The sequence below is a fragment of the Haemorhous mexicanus genome, chromosome 39 (genome assembly GCF_027477595.1).
Source record: "Haemorhous mexicanus isolate bHaeMex1 chromosome 39, bHaeMex1.pri, whole genome shotgun sequence".
In the NCBI taxonomy this organism is placed as follows: domain Eukaryota; kingdom Metazoa; phylum Chordata; class Aves; order Passeriformes; family Fringillidae; genus Haemorhous; species Haemorhous mexicanus.
This window is the reverse complement of record NC_082379.1, coordinates 124653-144384: the sequence shown is the minus strand read 5'-3', so window position 1 is coordinate 144384 and position 19732 is coordinate 124653. Positions and strand designations below refer to the sequence as shown.

General features: G+C 57.8%; 1 protein-coding gene across 1 annotated transcript; it reads left to right on the top strand.

The window, feature by feature from the left end:
- LOC132341371 (kallikrein-14-like) lies at nucleotides 1-18024 on the top strand. Its single transcript, XM_059872874.1, has 7 exons — nucleotides 1-106; nucleotides 6031-6093; nucleotides 8131-8210; nucleotides 8530-8621; nucleotides 12539-12792; nucleotides 14784-14920; nucleotides 17826-18024. The coding sequence occupies exons 2-7, from the start codon at nucleotides 6036-6038 to the stop codon at nucleotides 17976-17978; spliced, it is 774 nt and encodes a 257-aa protein (XP_059728857.1). The 5' UTR covers nucleotides 1-106; nucleotides 6031-6035; the 3' UTR covers nucleotides 17979-18024.
- The last annotated feature ends 1708 nt before the right edge of the window (nucleotides 18025-19732 follow it).

Here is a 19732-nt window from a genome sequence, read left to right as displayed (position 1 = left end):
GGACACGGCGGGGACAGCGAGGGGACAACGGAGGCGACAGCGGCGAGCGAGGAAGGAGCCGGGGTGGCCCCACCCCCCCCCGGCCCCCCCGAGGGGCGGCGCGCAGGTTTGGGGGGGGAGGGGCGGGGGGAAGCTGGGAGGGGGGAGGGGGCACCAGTTTGGCCCAGTCCCCTGTCCCAGTTGGGCCCCAGTTCCCCGAGTCACCCTGTCCCAGTTTGGCCCAGTTGGTCCCAGTTCCTGGTGTCACCCTGTCCCAGTTTGGCCCAGTTCCCCGAGTCACCCTGTCCCAGTTTGGCCCAGTTGGTCCCAGTTCCTGGTGTCACCCTGTCCCAGTTTGGCCCAGTTCCCCGAGTTACCCCGTCCCAGTTTGGCCCAGTTCCCCGAGTCACCCTGGCCCAGTTTGGCCCCAGTTCCCGGTGTCACCCTGTCCCAGTTTGGCCCAGTTTGTCCCAGTTCCCCGAGTCACCCTGTCCCAGTTTGGCCCCAGTTCCTGGTGTCACCCTGTCCCAGTTTGTCCCAGTTCCCCGAGTCACCCTGTCCCAGTTTGGCCCAGTTTGTCCCAGTTCCCTGAGTCACCCTGGCCCAGTTTGACCCTGTCCCAGTTTGTCCCCAGTACCCCCCAGTTACCCCATCCCAGTTTGTCCCAGTTTGCCCCAGTTCCCCGGTGTCACCCTGTCCCAGTTTGCCCCAGTTCCCCAGTGTCACCCTGTCCCAGTTTGGCCCAGTTTCCCAGTGTCACCCTGTCCCAGTTTGTCCCCAGTACCCCCAGTTACCCCATCCCAGTTTGGCCCAGTTTGGCCCAGTTTCCCAGTGTCACCCTGTCCCAGTTTGTCCCCAGTACCCCCAGTTACCCCATCCCAGTTTGTCCCAGTTTGGCCCAGTTTCCCAGTGTCACCCTGTCCCAGTTTGTCCCCAGTACCCCCCAGTTACCCCATCCCAGTTTGGCCCCAGTATCCCAGTGTCACCCTGTCTCAGTTTGGCCCCAGTTCCCCAAGTTACCCCATCCCAGTTTGGCCCAGTTTGGCCCAGTCCCAGGGTCCCAGTTTGTCCCAGTTCCCCGAGTCGCCCTGTCCCAGTTTGGCCCAGTTCCCCGAGTCACCCTGTCCCAGTTTGACCCCGTCCCAGTTTGGCCCAGTACCCCCCAGTTACCCCATCCCAGTTTGGCCCAGTTCCCCGAGTCACCCTGTCCCAGTTTGGCCCCAGTTCCCCAAGTTACCCCATCCCAGTTTGGCCCAGTTTGTCCCAGTTTGACCCTGTCCCAGTTTGGCCCCAGTTCCCAGTTTGACCCCATCCCAGTTTGTCCCAGTTTGACCCAGTCCCAGGGTCCCAGTTTGTCTCCATTCCCCAGTGTCACACCATCCCAGTTTGTCCCAGTTTGTCCCAGTTTGACCCAGTCCCAGTTTGTCCCAGTTTGGCCCAGTTTGACCCAGTCCCAGGGTCCCAGTTTGGCCCAGTTCCTACTATCACCCTGTCCCAGTTTGGCCCAGTTTGGCCCAGTTTACTCCAGTCTCTGGTGTCACCCTGTCCCAGTTTGGCCCAGTTTGACCCAGTTTGGCCCAGTCCCAGTTTGGCCCAGTCCCAGTTTGGCCCAGTTTACCCCAGTCTCTGGTGTCACCCTGTCCCAGTATGGCCCAGTCCCAGTCTGGCCCAGTTTGGCCCAGTCCCAGTTTGGCCCCAGTTTGGCCCAGTTTGGCCCAGTCCCAGTTTGGCCCAGTCCCAGTTTGACCCCAGTTTGGCCCAGTCCCAGTTTGGCCCAGTTTGGCCCCAGTTCCTGGTGTCTCTTCTCTCCCAGTTGGTCCCAGTTCCCCGCTGTCACCCTGGCCCAGTTTAGCCCAGTTTAGCCCAGTTTGGCCCCAGTTCCTGCGTTCTTCCTGGCCCAGTTTGGCCCAGTTTGTCCCAGTCCTAGGGTCCCAGTTTGGCCCAGTTTGGGCCCCAGTTCTCACTGTCACCCTGGCCCAGTTTGGCCCAGTTTGACCCAATCTAGCGTCCTTCTCTCCCAGTTTGTCCCAGCTCATCCCAGTTCATCCCAGTTTGTCCCAGTCCCCAATTTCCCCCATTCCCAGTTTGTCCCAGTTGGTCCCAGTTCATCCCAGTTTGTCCCAGTCCCCAATTTCCCCATTCCCAGTTTGTCTCAGTTTGTCCCAGCTCATCCCAGTTTGTCCCAGTTTGTCCCAGTCTATCCCAGTTTGTCCCAGTTTGTCCCAGTCCCCAATTTCCCCCGCGCCCAGTTCATCCCAGTTTATCCCAGTCCCCAATTTCCCCTGCTCCCAGTTTGTCCCAGTTTGTCCCAGTTTATCCCAGTTCATCCCAGTTGGTTCAGTCCCCAATTTCCCCCATTCCCAGTTTGTCCCAGTTTGTCCCAGCTCATCCCAGTTCATCCCAGTTGGTCCCAGTCCCCAATTTCCCCCTCTCCCAGCTCATCCCAGTTTATCCCAGTCCCAGTTTCACTCTCCCAGTTGGTCCCAGTTCATCCCAGTTGGTCCCAGTCCCTCCCTGGTTCCGGTTCCCACGGGGGAAAGGGGCGGGGCCAATTTCCAGTGGGCGGGGCCTGAACCCAAACTGGAAACCCAAACTGGGAACCCAACCCCAAACTGGGAACCCAAACTGGGAACCCAAACTGGGAACCCAAACTGGGACCCAACCCCAAACTGGGACCTGAACTGGGACCCCAAACTGGGACCCAACCCCAAACTGGGAACTCAAACTGGGAACTCAAACTGGGAACCCAGACTGGGAACCCAACCCCAAACTGGGACCCCAACCCCAAACTGGGAACCCAAACTGGGACCCAACCCCAAACTGGGAACCCAAACTGGGACCCCAACCCCAAACTGGGAACCCAAACTGGGAACCCAAACTGGGACCTGAACCCCAAACTGGGAACCCAAACTGGGACCCAACCCCAAACTGGGAACCCAAACTGGGAACCCAAACTGGGACCTGAACCCCAAACTGGGAACCCAGACTGGGAACCCAAACTGGGAACTCAAACTGGGAACCCAGACTGGGACCCCAACCCCAAACTGGGAACCCAAACTGGGACCTGAACCCCAAACTGGGACCCCAACCCCAAACTGGGACCTGAACCCCAAACTGGGAACCCAACCCCAAACTGGGAACACAAACTGGGACCCTAACCCCAAACTGGGAACCTGAGCTGGGAACCCAACCCCAAACTGGGACCTGAACTGGGACCGGAACTCCAAACTGGGAACCCAAACTGGGAACCCAAACTGGGACCTGAACCCCAAACTGGGAACCCGAACTGGGACCCCAACCCCAAACTGGGACCTGAACAGGGACCTGAACCCCAAACTGGGAACCCAAACTGGGACCTGAACCCCAAACTGGGACCTGAACCCCAAACTGGGACCCCAAACTGGGAACCCGACCCCAAACTGGGACCTGAACTGGGACCTGAACTCCAAACTGGGAACCCACACTGGGACCCCAAACTGGGACCTGAACCCCAAACTGGGACCTGAACCCCAAACTGGGAACCCAAACTGGGACCTGAACCCCAAACTGGGACCTGAACCCCAAACTGGGACCCCAAACTGGGAACCCGACCCCAAACTGGGACCTGAACTGGGACCTGAACTCCAAACTGGGAACCCACACTGGGACCCCAAACTGGGACCTGAACCCCAAACTGGGACCTGAACCCCAAACTGGGATCCCAGCCCCAAGCTGGGCCCCGCCCCTTTCCCAGGCCCCGCCCCTTTCCCATCAGCCCCCGCGGGGTCTCCGGAGGTCACCGAGCCCCGGGCCGGGGTGGGGGCGGGGCGGGGCGGGGCCCGCTAATTAGGGCCGCTAATTAAGGCCAATTAACGCCCTCGTTAATGAGCCCCACCGGGCTGGGCCCGATGACGTCACCGTTGCGAAAGGGCCCCGGTGGGGCGGGGGGGGGAGGGGAACAGGGGGGGGAGAACCTGAAATGACCCCAAAATGTCCCAAAATGTCCCCAAATGTCCCCAAAATGACCCCAAAATGTCCCCAAAATGCCCCAAAATGTCCCCAAAATGCCCCAAAATGCCCCAAAATGTCCCAAAATGACCCCAAAATTACCCAAAATGTCCCCAAAATGTCCCAAAATGACCCCAAAATGTCCCAAATTACCCCAAAATGTCCCAAAATGACCCCAAAATGTCCCAAAATTACCCAAAATGTCCCAAAATGACCCCAAAATGTCCCCAAAATGCCCCAAAATGTCCCAAAATTACCCCAAAATGTCCCAAAATGTCCCAAAAATGCCCCAAAATGTCCCAAAATTACCCCAAAATGTCCCAAAATGTCCCCAAAATGTCCCAAAATGACCCCAAAATGACCCAAAATGACCCCAAAAATACCCAAAATACCCAAAATTATCCCCAAACGACCCCAAAATTATCCCAAAATGCCCCCAAAATACCCAAAAATACCCAAAATGACCCCAAAATGCCCCAAAAATACCCAAAATACCCAAAATTATCCCCAAACGACCCCAAAATACCCAAAATGTCCCCAAAATGTCCCCAAAATGTCCCAAAATTACCCCAAAATGTCCCAAAATTACCCCAAAATGTCCCAAAATGACCCCAAAATGTCCCAAAATGACCCCAAAATGCCCCAAAAATACCCGAAATACCCAAAATTATCCCCAAACGACCCCAAAATTATCCCAAAATGCCCCCAAAATACCCAAAAATACCCAAAATGACCCCAAAATGCCTCAAAAATACCCAAAATACCCAAAATTATCCCCAAACGACCCCAAAATACCCAAAATTATCCCAAAATGCCCCAAAATGTCCCCAAAATGTCCCAAAATGACCCCAAAAATACCCGAAATACCCAAAATTATCCCCAAACTACCCCAAAATACCCAAAATGTCCCCAAAATGCCCCAAAATGTCCCAAAATGACCCCAAAAATACCCAAAATACCCAAAATTATCCCCAAACGACCCCAAAATTATCCCAAAATGCCCCCAAAATACCCAAAAATACCCAAAATGACCCCAAAATGCCTCAAAAATACCCGAAATACCCAAAATTATCCCCAAACGACCCCAAAATACCCAAAATTATCCCAAAATGCCCCCAAAATACCCAAAAATGGTCCCAAAATGCCCGATATTACCCCCAAACTCCCCAAAATGACACAAAAATTGCACCCAAATGCCTGAAATGACCCCGAATTATCCCAAAATGACCCCGAAATACCCGAAATTATCCCAAAATATTTGAAATTACCAAAAACCACCCCAAAATTACCCGAAAATACCGAAAATGACCCCAAAACGGCCCCAAATGACCCCAAACTCCCCCAAAATGACCCCAAAATGCCAAAAAATGACCCCAAAACTCCCCAAAATGTCCCAAACTCCTCAAAATTGACCCAAAACCTCCCCAAAAATTCCCCAAAAATTGACCCAAATCCCTTCTAAAATGACCCCAAAATGACCCCAAAATGTCCCCAAAATGTCAAAAATTGCCCAAAACTCCCCAAAAATGTTCCAAACTCCTCAAAATTGACCCAAAACCTCCCCAAAAATTCCCCCAAAAAATGACCCAAATCCCTCCAAAATGACCCCAAAATGCCCCAAAATGTCAAAATATGCCCAAAACTCCCCAAAAATGACCCCAAATCCCTCCCAAAAGACCCAAAAATGACCCAAAAATTCCCCCAAAATGACCCCAATCCCTCCAAAATGACCCCAAAATGCCCCAAAATGACAAAAATTGCCCAAAACTCCCCAAAAATGACCCCAAATCCCTCCCAAAAGACCCAAAAATGACCCAAAAATGACCCCAATCCTCCCAAAATGACCCCAAAATTTCCCCAAAATGACCCCAAAATCCCCCAAAATGTCCCCAAATTGCCCCAAACTCCTCAAAACCGACCCCAAACTCCCCCAAATTTCCCCAAAAATGACCCCAAATGACCCCAAAACTCCCCAAGAGGACCCAAAATCCCCAAATTCCCCCAAATCCCCGAAATGCCCCAAAATGCCCCGAACTGAGCCCAAATTTCCGGCTCCGCCCCCAGCGGCGATGACGTGGCGCCCCCTGGCGGCTCCCGCGGCGCTCCTGGCGCTGCTGCTGGTGACAGGTGAGGGGACAGTGGGGACAGGGGAGGGGACAATGGGGACAGGTGAGGGGACAGGGGAGGGGACAATGGGGACAGGTGAGGGGAGGGGACAGGGGAGGGGACAGGGGAGGGGAGGGGACAGGGGAGGGGACAGTGGGGACAGGGGAGGGGACAATGGGGACAGGTGAGGGGACAGGGGACAGGTGAGGGGACAGGGGAGGGGAGGGGACAGGGGAGGGGACAGTGGGGACAGGGGAGGGGACAATGGGGACAGGTGAGGGGACAGGGGACAGGTGAGGGGACAGGGGACAGGTGAGGGGACAGGTGAGGGGACAGGTGAGGTGAGGGGACAGGGGAGGGGACAGGGGAGGGGACAGGGGAGGGGACAGGTGAGGGGAGGGGACAGGGGAGGGGACAATGGGGACAGGGGAGGGGACAGGTGAGGGGAGGGGACAGTGGGGACAGGGGAGGGGACAGGGGAGGGGACAATGGGGACAGGGGAGGGGACAGTGGGGACAGGGGAGGGGAGGGGACAGGGCAGGGGACAGGGGACAGGTGAGGGGAGGGGACAGGTGAGGGGACAGGGGACAGGTGAGGGGACAGGTGAGGGGACAGGGGACAGGTGAGGGGAGGGGACAGGGGAGGGGACAGGTGAGGGGACAGGGGACAGGTGAGGGGACAGGTGAGGGGACAGGGGACAGGTCAGGGGAGGGGACAGGTGAGGGGACAGGGGAGGGGACAGGGGAGGGGACAGTGGGGACAGATGAGGGGACAATGGGGACAGGGGAGGGGTCACGGGTGAGGGGACAGTGGGGACAGGGAACAGGTGAGGGGACAGGTGAGGGAAGGGGACAGGTGGGGGAGGGGACAGGTGAGGGGAGGGGACAGGGGAGGGGAGGGGACAGGGGACAGGTGAGGGGACAGGTGAGGGGACAGGGGAGGGGAGGGGACAGGGGAGGGGAGGGGACAGGTGAGGGGACAGGGGAGGGGACAGGTGAGGGGAGGGGACAGGTGAGGGGACAGGGGAGGGGACAGGGGAGGGGACAGGGGACAGGTGAGGGGACGGGGGAGAGGTGAGGGGACGGGGAGGGGACAGGTGAGGGGTCACAGGTGAGGGGACAGTCGGGACAGGTGATGGGACAATGGGGACAGGTGAGGGGACAGGTGAGGGGTCATGGGTGAGGGGACGGGGGAGGGACAGGTGAGGGGCCAATGGCCAGGTGACAGGTGACACTGACAGGTGACAGGGCTGTCTCTGATCGATGTCCCGCAGCGGTGACACAGGTGACACTCAAGGCTGTCTGTGGTCCATGTCCTCGCGGGGACACAGGTGACAGGTGACACTGACAGGTGACATTGGCAGGTGACACTGACAGGTGTCTGTTCATTGTCCCCCCAGGCTGGCAGGTGACCCAGGTGACAGGTGACACTGACAGGTGACACTGACAGGTGACACTGACAGGTGACACTGACAGGTGTTCCATGTCCCCCAGTGCCCCAGGTGACAGGTGACACTGACAGGTGACAGGTGACACTGACAGGTGACAGGTGACACTGACAGGTGACACTGACAGGTGTTCCATGTCCCCCAGTGACACAGGTGACACAGGTGACAGGTGACACTGACAGGTGACACTGACAGGTGTCTGTTCCATGTCCCCCAGTGACACAGGTGACACAGGTGACAGGTGACACGCGGGTGGTCGGAGGCCACGCCTGCACCCCGCACTCGCAGCCCTGGCAGGTGACAGGTGACACTGACAGGTGACACTGACAGGTGACACTGACAGGTGACACTGACACTGACAGGTGACACTGACAGGTGTTCCATGTCTCTGTTCCATGTCCCCCAGTGACACAGGTGACACAGGTGACAGGTGACACTGACACTGACAGGTGACACTGACAGGTGTTCCATGTCCCCCAGTGACACAGGTGACACAGGTGACAGGTGACACGCGGGTGGTGGGAGGCCACGCCTGCGCCCCGCACTCACAGCCCTGGCAGGTGACAGGTGACACTGACAGGTGTTCCATGTCTCTGTTCCCTGTCCCCCAGTGACACAGGTGACACAGGTGACAGGTGACACGCGGGTGGTCGGCGGCCACGCCTGCGCCCCGCACTCGCAGCCCTGGCAGGTGACAGGTGACACTGACAGGTGACACTGACAGGTGTTCCATGTTCCTGCAGTGCCCCAGGTGACAGGTGACACTGACACTGACAGGTGACACTGACAGGTGTTCCATGTCCCCCAGTGACACAGGTGCCCCAGGTGACAGGTGACACCCGTGTGGTGGGCGGCCACGCCTGCGCCCCGCACTCGCAGCCCTGGCAGGTGACAGGTGACACTGACAGGTGTCTGTTCCATGTCCCCCAGTGACACAGGTGCCCCAGGTGACAGGTGACACCCGTGTGGTGGGCGGCCACGCCTGCGCCCCGCACTCGCAGCCCTGGCAGGTGGCCGTGCTGGACATGTTCAAGCTCTACTGCGGCGGCGTCCTGGTGGCCCCGCGCTGGGTGGTGACAGCGGCGCACTGCACCACACCTGGGTAAGGGACACACCTGGCACAGGTAACACACACCTGGGTACAGGTAACACACACCTGGCACACCTGGCACAGGTAATACACACCTGGGTAAGGGACACACCTGGTACAGGTAACACACACCTGGGTACAGGTAACACACACCTGGGTACAGGTAACACACACCTGGGCACAGGTAACACACACCTGGGTACAGGTAACACACACCTGGTACAGGTAACACACCTGGGCACAGGTAACACACACCTGGGCACAGTAACACACACCTGGTACAGGTAACACACACCTGGCACAGGTAACACACACCTGGTACAGGTAACACACACCTGGGCACAGGTAACACACACCTGGTACAGGTAACACACACCTGGGTACACCTGGGCACACCTGGGTACAGGTAACACACACCTGGTACAGGTAACACACACCTGGTACAGGTAACACACACCTGGGTACAGGTAACACACACCTGGCACAGGTAACACACACCTGGGCACAGGTAACACACACCTGGTACAGGTAACACACACCTGGCACAGGTAACACACACCTGGGTGCAGGTAACACACACCTGGTACAGGTAACACACACCTGGTACAGGTAACACACACCTGGGCACAGGTAACACACACCTGGGCACAGTAACACACACCTGGTACAGGTAACACACACCTGGCACAGGTAACACACACCTGGGTACAGGTAACACACACCTGGGTGCAGGTAACACACACCTGGTACAGGTAACACACACCTGGTACAGGTAACACACACCTGGGCACACCTGGGTACAGGTAACACACACCTGGGCACAGGTAACACACCTGGGTACAGGTAACACACACCTGGCACAGGTAACACACACCTGGTACAGGTAATACACACCTGGGCACAGGTAACACACACCTGGCACAGGTAACACACACCTGGGCACACCTGGGCACAGGTAACACACACGTGGGCACAGGTAACACACACCTGGTACAGGTAACACACACCTGGCACAGGTAACACACACCTGGCACAGGTAACACACACCTGGGTGCAGGTAACACACACCTGGTACAGGTAACACACACCTGGTACAGGTAACACACACCTGGGCACACCTGGGTACAGGTAACACACACCTGGGCACAGGTAACACACCTGGGTACAGGTAACACACACCTGGCACAGGTAACACACACCTGGTACAGGTAACACACACCTGGGTACAGGTAACACACACCTGGCACAGGTAACACACACCTGGCACAGGTAACACACACCTGGTACAGGTAACACACACCTGGGCACAGGTAACACACACCTGGGTACAGGTAACACACACCTGGCACAGGTAACACACACCTGGACACAGGTAACACACACCTGGACACAGGTAACACACACCTGGGCACAGGTAACACACACCTGGGTACAGGTAACACACACCTGGCACAGGTAACACACACCTGGGCACAGGTAACACACACCTGGTACAGGTAACACACACCTGGGCACAGGTAACACACACCTGGCACAGGTAACACACACCTGGGCACAGGTAACACACACCTGGGTACAGGTAACACACACCTGGGCACAGGTAACACACACCTGGCACAGGTAACACACACCTGGCACAGGTAACACACACCTGGGCACAGGTAACACACACCTGGTACAGGTAACACACACCTGGGCACAGGTAACACACACCTGGCACAGGTAACACACACCTGGGCACAGGTAACACACACCTGGGCACAGGTAACACACACCTGGCACAGGTAACACACACCTGGGTATGGTAACACACACCTGGGCACAGGTAACACACACCTGGTACAGGTAACACACACCTGGCACAGGTAACACACACCTGGGCACAGGTAACACACACCTGGGCACAGGTAACACACAGCTGGCACAGGTAACACACACCTGGTACAGGTAACACACACCTGGGCACAGGTAACACACACCTGGGCACAGGTAACACACAGCTGGGTATGGTAACACACACCTGGCACAGGTAACACACACCTGGCACAGGTAACACACACCTGGGTATAGGTAACACACACCTGGGTACAGGTAACACACACCTGGCACAGGTAACACACACCTGGGTGCAGGTAACACACACCTGGGTACAGGTAACACACACCTGGGCACAGGTAACACACACCTGGCACAGGTAACACACACCTGGGCACAGGTAACACACACCTGGGTACAGGTAACACACACCTGGATACAGGTAACACACACCTGGCACAGGTAACACACACCTGGGTACAGGTAACACACACCTGGGCACAGGTAACACACACCTGGCACAGGTAACACACACCTGGGTACAGGTAACACACACCTGGGTACAGGTAACACACACCTGGGTGCAGGTAACACACACCTGGGTACAGGTAACACACACCTGGGCACAGGTAACACACACCTGGTACAGGTAACACACACAGCTGGCACAGGTAACACACACCTGGGTACAGGTAACACACACCTGGATACAGGTAACACACACCTGGGTACAGGTAACACACACCTGGGTACAGGTAACACACACCTGGCACAGGTAACACACACCTGGGCACAGGTAACACACACCTGGGTACAGGTAACACACACCTGGGTACAGGTAACACACACCTGGCACAGGTAACACACACCTGGTACAGGTAACACACACCTGGCACAGGTAACACACACCTGGGCACACCTGGGTACAGGTAACACACACCTGGGCACAGGTAACACACACCTGGGCACAGGTAACACACACCTGGCACAGGTAACACACACCTGGCACAGGTAACACGCACCTGGCACAGGTAACACACACCTGGCACAGGTAACACACACCTGGGCACACCTGGGCACACCTGGGTACAGCTAACACACACCTAGGCACACACCTGGGCACACCTTGGGAGCACCTTGGGGGACACATCTGTCCCACACCTGTCCCACCTGTCCCTGTCCCCTCCATGTGTTCCCCATGTTCCTCAGATGTTCCTCAGGTGTTCCTCAGGTGTTCCTCAGGTGTTCCTCAGTGTTCCTCATCTGTCCTGAGATGTTCCTCTGGTGTTCCTCAGGTGTTCCTCATCTGTCCTTGTCCCCCCATGTGTTCCCCATGTCCCTCAGATGTTCCTCAGATGTTCCTCAGGTGTCCCTCAGGTGTTCCTCAGATGTTCCTCAGGTGTTCCTCAGATGTTCCTCAGGTGTTCCTCACCTGTCCCTGTCCCCTCCATGTGTTCCCCATGTCCCCCCATGTGTTCCCCATGTCCCTCAGGTGTTCCTCACATGTTCCTCAGATGTTCCTCAGATGTTCCTCAGATGTTCCTCAGGTGTCCCTCACCTGTCCCTGTCCCCCCATGTTCCTCACCTGTCCCTCACCTGTCCCACCTGCACTGTCCCCCCAGGGTGACCACGGTGGCGCTGGGCAAGCACCGGCTGTACACGCGCGAGGTGGGCGAGCAGCGCCGCATGGTGGCCCCGCGTGTCCCCCAGGTGTCCCTCAGGTGTCCCCCAGGTGTCCCTCAGTGTCCCTGAGATGTTCCTGAGATGTTCCTCGGGTGTTCCTCAGGTGTTCTTCACCTGTCCCTGTCCCCCCATGTGTTCCCCGTGTTCCTCAGATGTTCCTCAGATGTTCCTCAGATGTTCCTGTGATGTTCCTCAGGTGTCCCTCACCTGTCCGTGTCCCATCCATGTGTTCCCCATGATCCTCAGATGTTCCTCAGGTGTTCCCCAGGTGTTCCTCACCTGTCCCTGTCCCCCCATGTGTTCCCCATGTCCCGCAGGTGTTCCTCAGGTGTTCCTCAGGTGTTCCTCAGATGTTCCTCAGATGTTCCTCAGGTGTCCCTCAGATGTCCCTCACCTGTCCCTCACCTGTCCCACCTGTGCTGTCCCCCCAGGGTGACCACGGTGGCGCTGGGCAAGCACCGGCTGTACGCGCGCGAGGCGGGCGAGCAGCGCCGCATGGTGGCCCGCATGGTGGCCCACCCGGGCTACGACCCGTCCACCAAGGACAACGACATCATGCTCCTCAAGCTCCTGGCCCCCGCCGCCATCTCCGACCGCGTCCGGCCCATCCCGGTGGCCTCGTGCCTGCCCCAGCCCGGCACCACCTGCGTCACCTCGGGCTGGGGGGCCACCACCTCACCTGAAGGTACCGCAGGGGGCGGGGCCTGGGTGGGGTGGCATCTGGAGGGGGTTTGGGGCACCTGGTGGAGATGGGACATGGCCCAGGTGGCATCTGGAGGGGGTTTGGGGCACCTGGTGGAGATGGGACATGGCCCAGGTGGCATCTGGAGGGGGTTTGGGGCACCTGGTGGAGATGGGACATGGCCCAGGTGGCATCTGGAGGGGGTTTGGGGCACCTGGTGGAGATGGGACATGGCCCAGGTGGCATCTGGAGGGGGTTTGGGGCACCTGGTGGGCACCTCGTGGTCATTTGGGGCTCCTTGTGGGCACTTCGTGGGCATCTCCTGGGCATCTGGATCTCCTCATGGTCATCTCGTGGTCACCTGGGTCTCCTTGTGGTCATCTCATGGTCACCTTGTGGTCATTTGGGTCTCCTCGTGGTCATCTGGGGCATCTCATGGTCATCTCAGGGTCATCTGGGCCACCTTGTGGTCACTTGGGTCTCCTCGTGGTCATCTGGGGGTCACCTGGACCGCCTAAAGGACACTTGGGTCTCCTTGTGGCCACCTTTCGGTCATCAGGGGCATCTCGTGGTCACTCAGTGGTCACTCAGTGGTCACTCAGTGGTCATCTCATGGTCTTCTGGGTCACCTCACAGTCACCTGGGCCTTCTTCATGGTCACCTGGACCTCCTTCTGGTCACCTGGGTTCTCTCCTTGGTCACCTCGTGTCACCTCGTGGTCACCTGGGTTGTCTCCTTGGTCACCTCGTGGTCACCTCGTGGTCACCTTGGTCACCTCGTGGTCACCTCGTGGTCACCTCGTGGTCACCTCGTGGTCACCTGGGTTCTTTCCTTGGTCACCTCGTGGTCACTTCATGGTCACCTGGGTTCTCTCCTTGGTCACCTCATGGTCACCGTGGTCACCTCGTGGTCACCTCGGGGTCACCTGGGTTTCCTCATGGTGACCTCGTGGTCATTTTGGACCCCGAGTGGTCACTCAGTGGTCACATTGATGGGCACTCAGGGGTCACTCGGAGTCACTCAGGGGTCACTCAGGGTCACTCAGAGGTCACTCAGGGTCACTCAGAGGTCACTCAGGGTCACTCAGGGTCACTCAGATGTCACTCTGTCCCCGCAGTGACGTACCCTGAGGTCCTGCAGTGTGTCAATGTCACTGTGATGGTCACTCATTGGTCACTCAGAGGTCACTCAGGGGTCAGAGGTCACTCAGGGTCACTCAGGGGTCACTCAGGGTCACTCAGGGTCACTCGGGTCACTCAGGGTCACTCAGAGGTCACTCAGGGGTCACTCAGGGGTCACTCAGGGGTCACTCAGGGTCACTTAGGGTCACTCAGGGTCACTCAGGGGTCACTCAGGGGTCACTCAGGGTCACTCAGGGGTCACTCAGGGTCACTCAGGGGTCACTCAGGGTCACTCAGGGTCACTCAGGGTCACTCAGGGGTCACTCAGGGGTCACTCGGGGTCACTCAGGGGTCACTCAGGGTCACTCTCTGGTCACCCAGGGTCACTCAGGGTCACTCAGGGGTCACTCAGGGGTCACTCAGGGTCACTCAGGGTCACTCAGGGTCACTCAGAGGTCACTCAGGGGTCACATTGATGGGCACTCAGAGGTCAGAGGTCACTCAGGGGTCACTCAGGGTCACTCAGGGTCACTCAGGGGTCACTCAGAGGTCACTCAGGGTCACTCAGAGGTCACTCAGAGGTCACTCAGGGTCACTCAGAGGTCACTCAGGGGTCACTCAGGGGTCACTCAGGGTCACTCAGGGGTCACTCAGAGGTCACTCAGGGGTCACTCAGGGTCACTCAGGGTCACTCAGGGTCACTCAGGGGTCACTCAGAGGTCACTCAGGGTCACTCAGGGTCACTCAGAGGTCACTCAGGGGTCACTCAGGGGTCACTCAGGGTCACTCAGGGTCACTCAGGGTCACTCAGGGGTCACTCAGAGGTCACTCAGGGTCACTCAGGGTCACTCAGATGTCACTCTGTCCCCGCAGTGACGTACCCCGAGGTCCTGCAGTGTGTCAATGTCACGCTCTTCTCCCCGGCCGAGTGTCGCCGTTTCTACCCCGGCTCCATCACCGACAACATGATCTGCGCCGGGCACCTGCAGGGCGGCCAGGACAGCTGCCAGGTACACCTGGGCACACCTGGGCACACCTGGGCACATCTGGGCACACCTGGGGCCCACCTGGGGCACACCTGGGGGCACCTGGGGACACCTGGGCACACCTGGGGGCACCTGGGCAAACCTGGACACACCTGGGCACAGCTGGGACACACCTGGGGATGCCTGGGGCACAGCTGGGGCACACCTGGGCACACCTGGACGCACCTGGGCACAGCTGGGGCACACCTGGGCACACTTGGGGACACCTGGGACAAAGCTGGGCACACCTGGGCACACCTGGGGACACCTGGGGCACAGCTGGGCACAGCTGGGCACACCTGGGAGGGGTCAGAGGTGCAGGAGAGCCCAGGTTTGGGGCCCTCAAACCCAACGAGATCCACCAAGGGCTCGGCCAACCCAACGAGGGCTTGGTTGACCCAACCCAATGAGAGCCACCAAGGGGTCATCAAACCCAACAAGGTCCATCAAGGGGTCACCCAACCCAATAAGTTCACCCAACCCAACGAGGCCCACCAAGGGTTTGGCCAACCCAGGGGGGGTCACTCAACCCAACGGGATCCACCAAGGGTTTGACCAATCCATGAGGTCACCAAACCCAACGAGATCCATCAAGGGGTCACCAAACCCAACGAGGGCTTGGTTGACCCAACCCAACGAGATCCCCCAAGAGTTTGGCCAACCCAGGGGGGGTCACTCAACCCAACGAGGTCCACAAAGGGTTTGACCAATCCATGGAGTCACCAAACCCAAAGAGATCCACCAAGGGGTCACTCAACCCAATGAGGTCCATCAAGGGGTCACCCAACCCAACGAGATCCACCAAGGGGTCACCCAACCCGACGAGGGCTTGGTTGACCCAACCCAACGGGATCCACCAAGAGTTTGGCCAACCCAAGGTCCCACCCAACCCAACGAGGCCCATCAAGGGTTTGACCAACCCAGGGGGTCACCCAACCCAACAAGGTCCATTAAGGGGTCACCCAACCCAATAAGTTCACCCAACCCAACGGGATCCCCCAAGACTTTGGCCAACCCAGGGCGGGTCACTCAACCCAACGAGGTCCACCAAGGGTTTGGCCAATCCATGGAGTCACCAAACCCAACGAGATCCATCAAGGGGTCACCCAACCCAAGGAGGGCTTGGTTGACCCAACCCAACGAGGCCCACCAAGGGTTTGACCAACCCAGGGGGGGTCACTCAACCCAACGAGGTCCACCAAGGGTTTGACCAATCCATGGAGTCACCCAACCCAACGAGATCCACCAAGGGGTCACCAAACTTAACGAGGGCTTGGTTGACCCAACCCAACGGGATCCACCAAGAGTTTGGCCAATCCATGGGGTCACCCAACCCAACGGGATCCATCAAGGGTTTGACCAATCCATGGAGTCACCAAACCCAATGAGATCCACCAATGGGTCACCAAACCCAACGAGGGCTTGGTTGACCCAACCCAACGAGATCCCCCAAGGGTTTGGCCAACCCAGGGGGGGTCACTCAACCCAACGAGGTCCACAAACGGTTTGACCAATCCATGGAGTCACCAAACCCAAAGAGATCCACCAAGGGGTCACTCAACCCAATGAGGTCCATCAAGGGGTCACCCAACCCAACGAGATCCACCAAGGGTTTGACCAACCCATGGAGTCACCAAACCCAACGAGATCCACCAAGGGGTCACCCAACCCGACGAGGGCTTGGTTGACCCAACCCAACGGGATCCACCAAGAGTTTGGCCAACCCAAGGTCCCACCCAACCCAACGAGGCCCATCAAGGGTTTGACCAACCCAGGGGGGTCACCCAACCCAACGAGGTCCATCAAGGGGTCACCCAACCCAATAAGTTCACCCAACCCAACGAGGTCCATTAAGGGTTTGGCCAACCCAGGGCGGGTCACTCAACCCAACGAGGTCCATCAAGGGTTTGACCAATCCATGGAGTCACCAAACCCAACGAGATCCATCAAGGGGTCACCAAACCCAAGGAGGGCTTGGTTGACCCAACCCAACGAGGTCCACCAAGGGTTTGACCAACCCATGGGGTCACCCAACCCAATAAGTTCACCCAACCCAACGAGGCCCACCAAGGGTTTGGCCAACCCAGGGGGGGTCACTCAACCCAATGAGGTCCACCAAGGGGTCACCCAACCCATGGAGTCACCAAACCCAACGAGATCCATCAAGGGGTCACCCAACCCAACGAGGGCTTGGTTGACCCAACCCAACGAGGCCCACCAAGAGTTTGGCCAACCCAAGGTCCCACCCAACGAGGTCCACAAAGGGTTTGACCAATCCATGGAGTCACCCAACCCAACGAGATCCCCCAAGGGTTTGGCCAACCCAAGGTCCCACCCAACCCAACGGGATCCACCAAGGGTTTGACCAACCCAGGGGGTCACCCAACCCAACAAGGTCCATCAAGGGGTCACCCAACCCAATAAGTTCACCCAACCCAACGGGATCCCCCAAGACTTTGGCCAACCCAGGGCGGGTCACTCAACCCAACGAGGTCCACCAAGGGTTTGGCCAATCCATGGAGTCACCAAACCCAACGAGATCCACCAAGGGGTCATCAAACCCAATGAGGTCCATCAAGGGGTCACCAAACCCAACGAGATCCAGCAAGGGTTTGACCAATCCATGGAGTCACCAAACCCAACGAGATCCACCAAGGGGTCACCCAACCCAACGAGGGCTTGGTTGACCCAACCCAATGAGAGCCACCAAGGGGTCACCCAACCCAACAAGGTCCATCAAGGGGTCACCCAACCCAATAAGTTCACCCAACTCAACGAGGCCTTGGTTGACCCAACCCAACGGGATCCCCCAAGGGTTTGGCCAACCCCAGGAGGGCTGGGCTGTCCCCGCGGCGGTGACGTTTGGTGACGTTGTCCCTCTGTCCCCCAGGGCGACTCCGGCGGCCCCCTGGTGTGCCAGGGCAGCCTGCAGGGCATCGTCTCGTGGGGCATGGAGCGCTGCGGGCAGCCGCGGCGCCCAGGTGTCTACACCAAGGTGTGCCGCTACGCCCGCTGGATCCAGGACACCATGGAGGACACCTGAGGGGACACCTGGCCTGGCACCTGGGGGGGCACCTGGGGGGACACCTGGGGGGACACCTGGGGGGACACCTGGGGGGGCACCTGGGGTGGAACCTGGGGTGACAACTGAGGGGACACCTGAGGGGGCACCTGGGGTGGAACCTGAGGGGACACCTGAGGGAGAACCTGAGGGGGCACCTGAGGGGACACCTGGGGTGGTACCTGGGGTGGAACCTGGGGGGACACCTGAGGGGACACCTGGGGTGGAACCTGGGGTGAAACCTGGGGTGGAACCTGAGGGGACACCTGAGGGGACAACTGAGGTGGCACCTGAGGGGACACCTGGGGTGGAACCTGAGGGGGCACCTGGGGTGGCACCTGGGGTGACAACTGAGGTGGCACCTGAGGGGGCACCTGGGGTGGAACCTGAGGGGACACCTGAGGGAGAACCTGAGGGGGCACCTGGGGTGGCACCTGGGGTTGCACCTGGGGTGGCACCTGGGGTGACAACTGAGGGGACACCTGGGGTGGCACCTGAGGGAGAACCTGAGGGGACACCTGGGGTGGCACCTGGGGTGACACCTGAGGGGACACCTGGGGTGGCACCTGAGGGAGAACCTGAGGGGGACAACTGAGGGGACACCTGAGGGGACACCTGGGGGGACACCTGAGATGGATCCAGGAGACCACGGAGGACACCTGGGGTGGCACCTGAGGGGACGCACCCAGGGGACATTAAAGATGTGCCGGGGACCGCGGGCTCCGCGTGGTTCTTCTGGGAGTTGGGATTCTGGGGAATTCCCGGGGGATCTGGGGAGAACTGGCTGGAGTTTGAGGAGATCCCGAAGGAATTTTGGGGAACTTTGGGGAATTTTGGGGAATTTTGGGGAACTTTGGGGAATTTTGGGGAACTTTGGGGAATTTTGGGGAATTTTGGGGAATTTTGGGGTGAATTTGTCGGATTTGGGGGAGATTCCAATGGAATTTTGGGGGGAGTTTGAGGGAATTTTGGGGGAAATTTGGGGTGAATTTTTTGGATTTTGGGGAGATTTTGAAGGAATTTTTGGGGTGAATTTGAGGAGATTTTTGGGGGGAATTTTGAGGGAAATTTGTCGGATTTTGAGGAGATTCCGATGGAATTTTTGGGGTTAATTTGAGGAGATTCCGAAGGAATTTTTGGGGGGACTTTGAGGAGATTTTGGGGGGAATTTGAGGGGATTTTGAGGAGATTTTGGGTGAATTTTGGGGTGAATTTGTCGGATTTTGAGGAGATTCCGATGGAATTTTTGGGGGGAATTTGAGGAGATTTGGGTGGAATTTTGGGGAGAATTTGGGGGGATTTTGGGAGATTGGGGGAGGATTTTGGGGGGAATTTGAGGGAATTTTGAGGCGACCCCGAGGGAATTTTGGGGTGAATTTTGGGGTGAATTTGTCGGGTTTGGATTTTGAGGAAATTCTGAGGGAATTTTGGGGGGAATTTTAGGGAATTTGAGCGAATTTTGATGAGATTCCGAGGGGATTTTGGGGGGAATTTTGGGGGGAATTTGTTGGATTTTGAGGAGACTCCGAAGGAATTTTTGGGGTGAATTTGAGGAGATTTGGGGTGGAATTTTGGGGGGAATTTGGGGGGGAATTTGAGGAGATTTTGGGGAAAATTTGAGGGGATTTTGAGGAGATTTTGGGTGGAATTTTGGGGTGAATCTGTCAGATTTTAAGGAGATTCCAATGGAATTTCGGGGGGAGGTTGAGGGGATTTGGGGGGAATTTGGAGAGGAT

What these genes read in the sequence shown, in the direction of transcription:
- LOC132341371 (XM_059872874.1), top strand. Translation starts at nt 6,036, where the DNA reads ATGACGTGGCGCCCCCTGGCGGCTCCCGCGGCGCTCCTGGCGCTGCTG. An exon ending in CGCACTCGCAGCCCTGGCAG is followed by an intron (nt 8,211 to 8,529) that starts GTGACAGGTGAC and finishes CAGCCCTGGCAG; the next exon opens with GTGGCCGTGCTGGACATGTT. An exon ending in GCGGCCAGGACAGCTGCCAG is followed by an intron (nt 14,921 to 17,825) that starts GTACACCTGGGC and finishes TCTGTCCCCCAG; the next exon opens with GGCGACTCCGGCGGCCCCCT.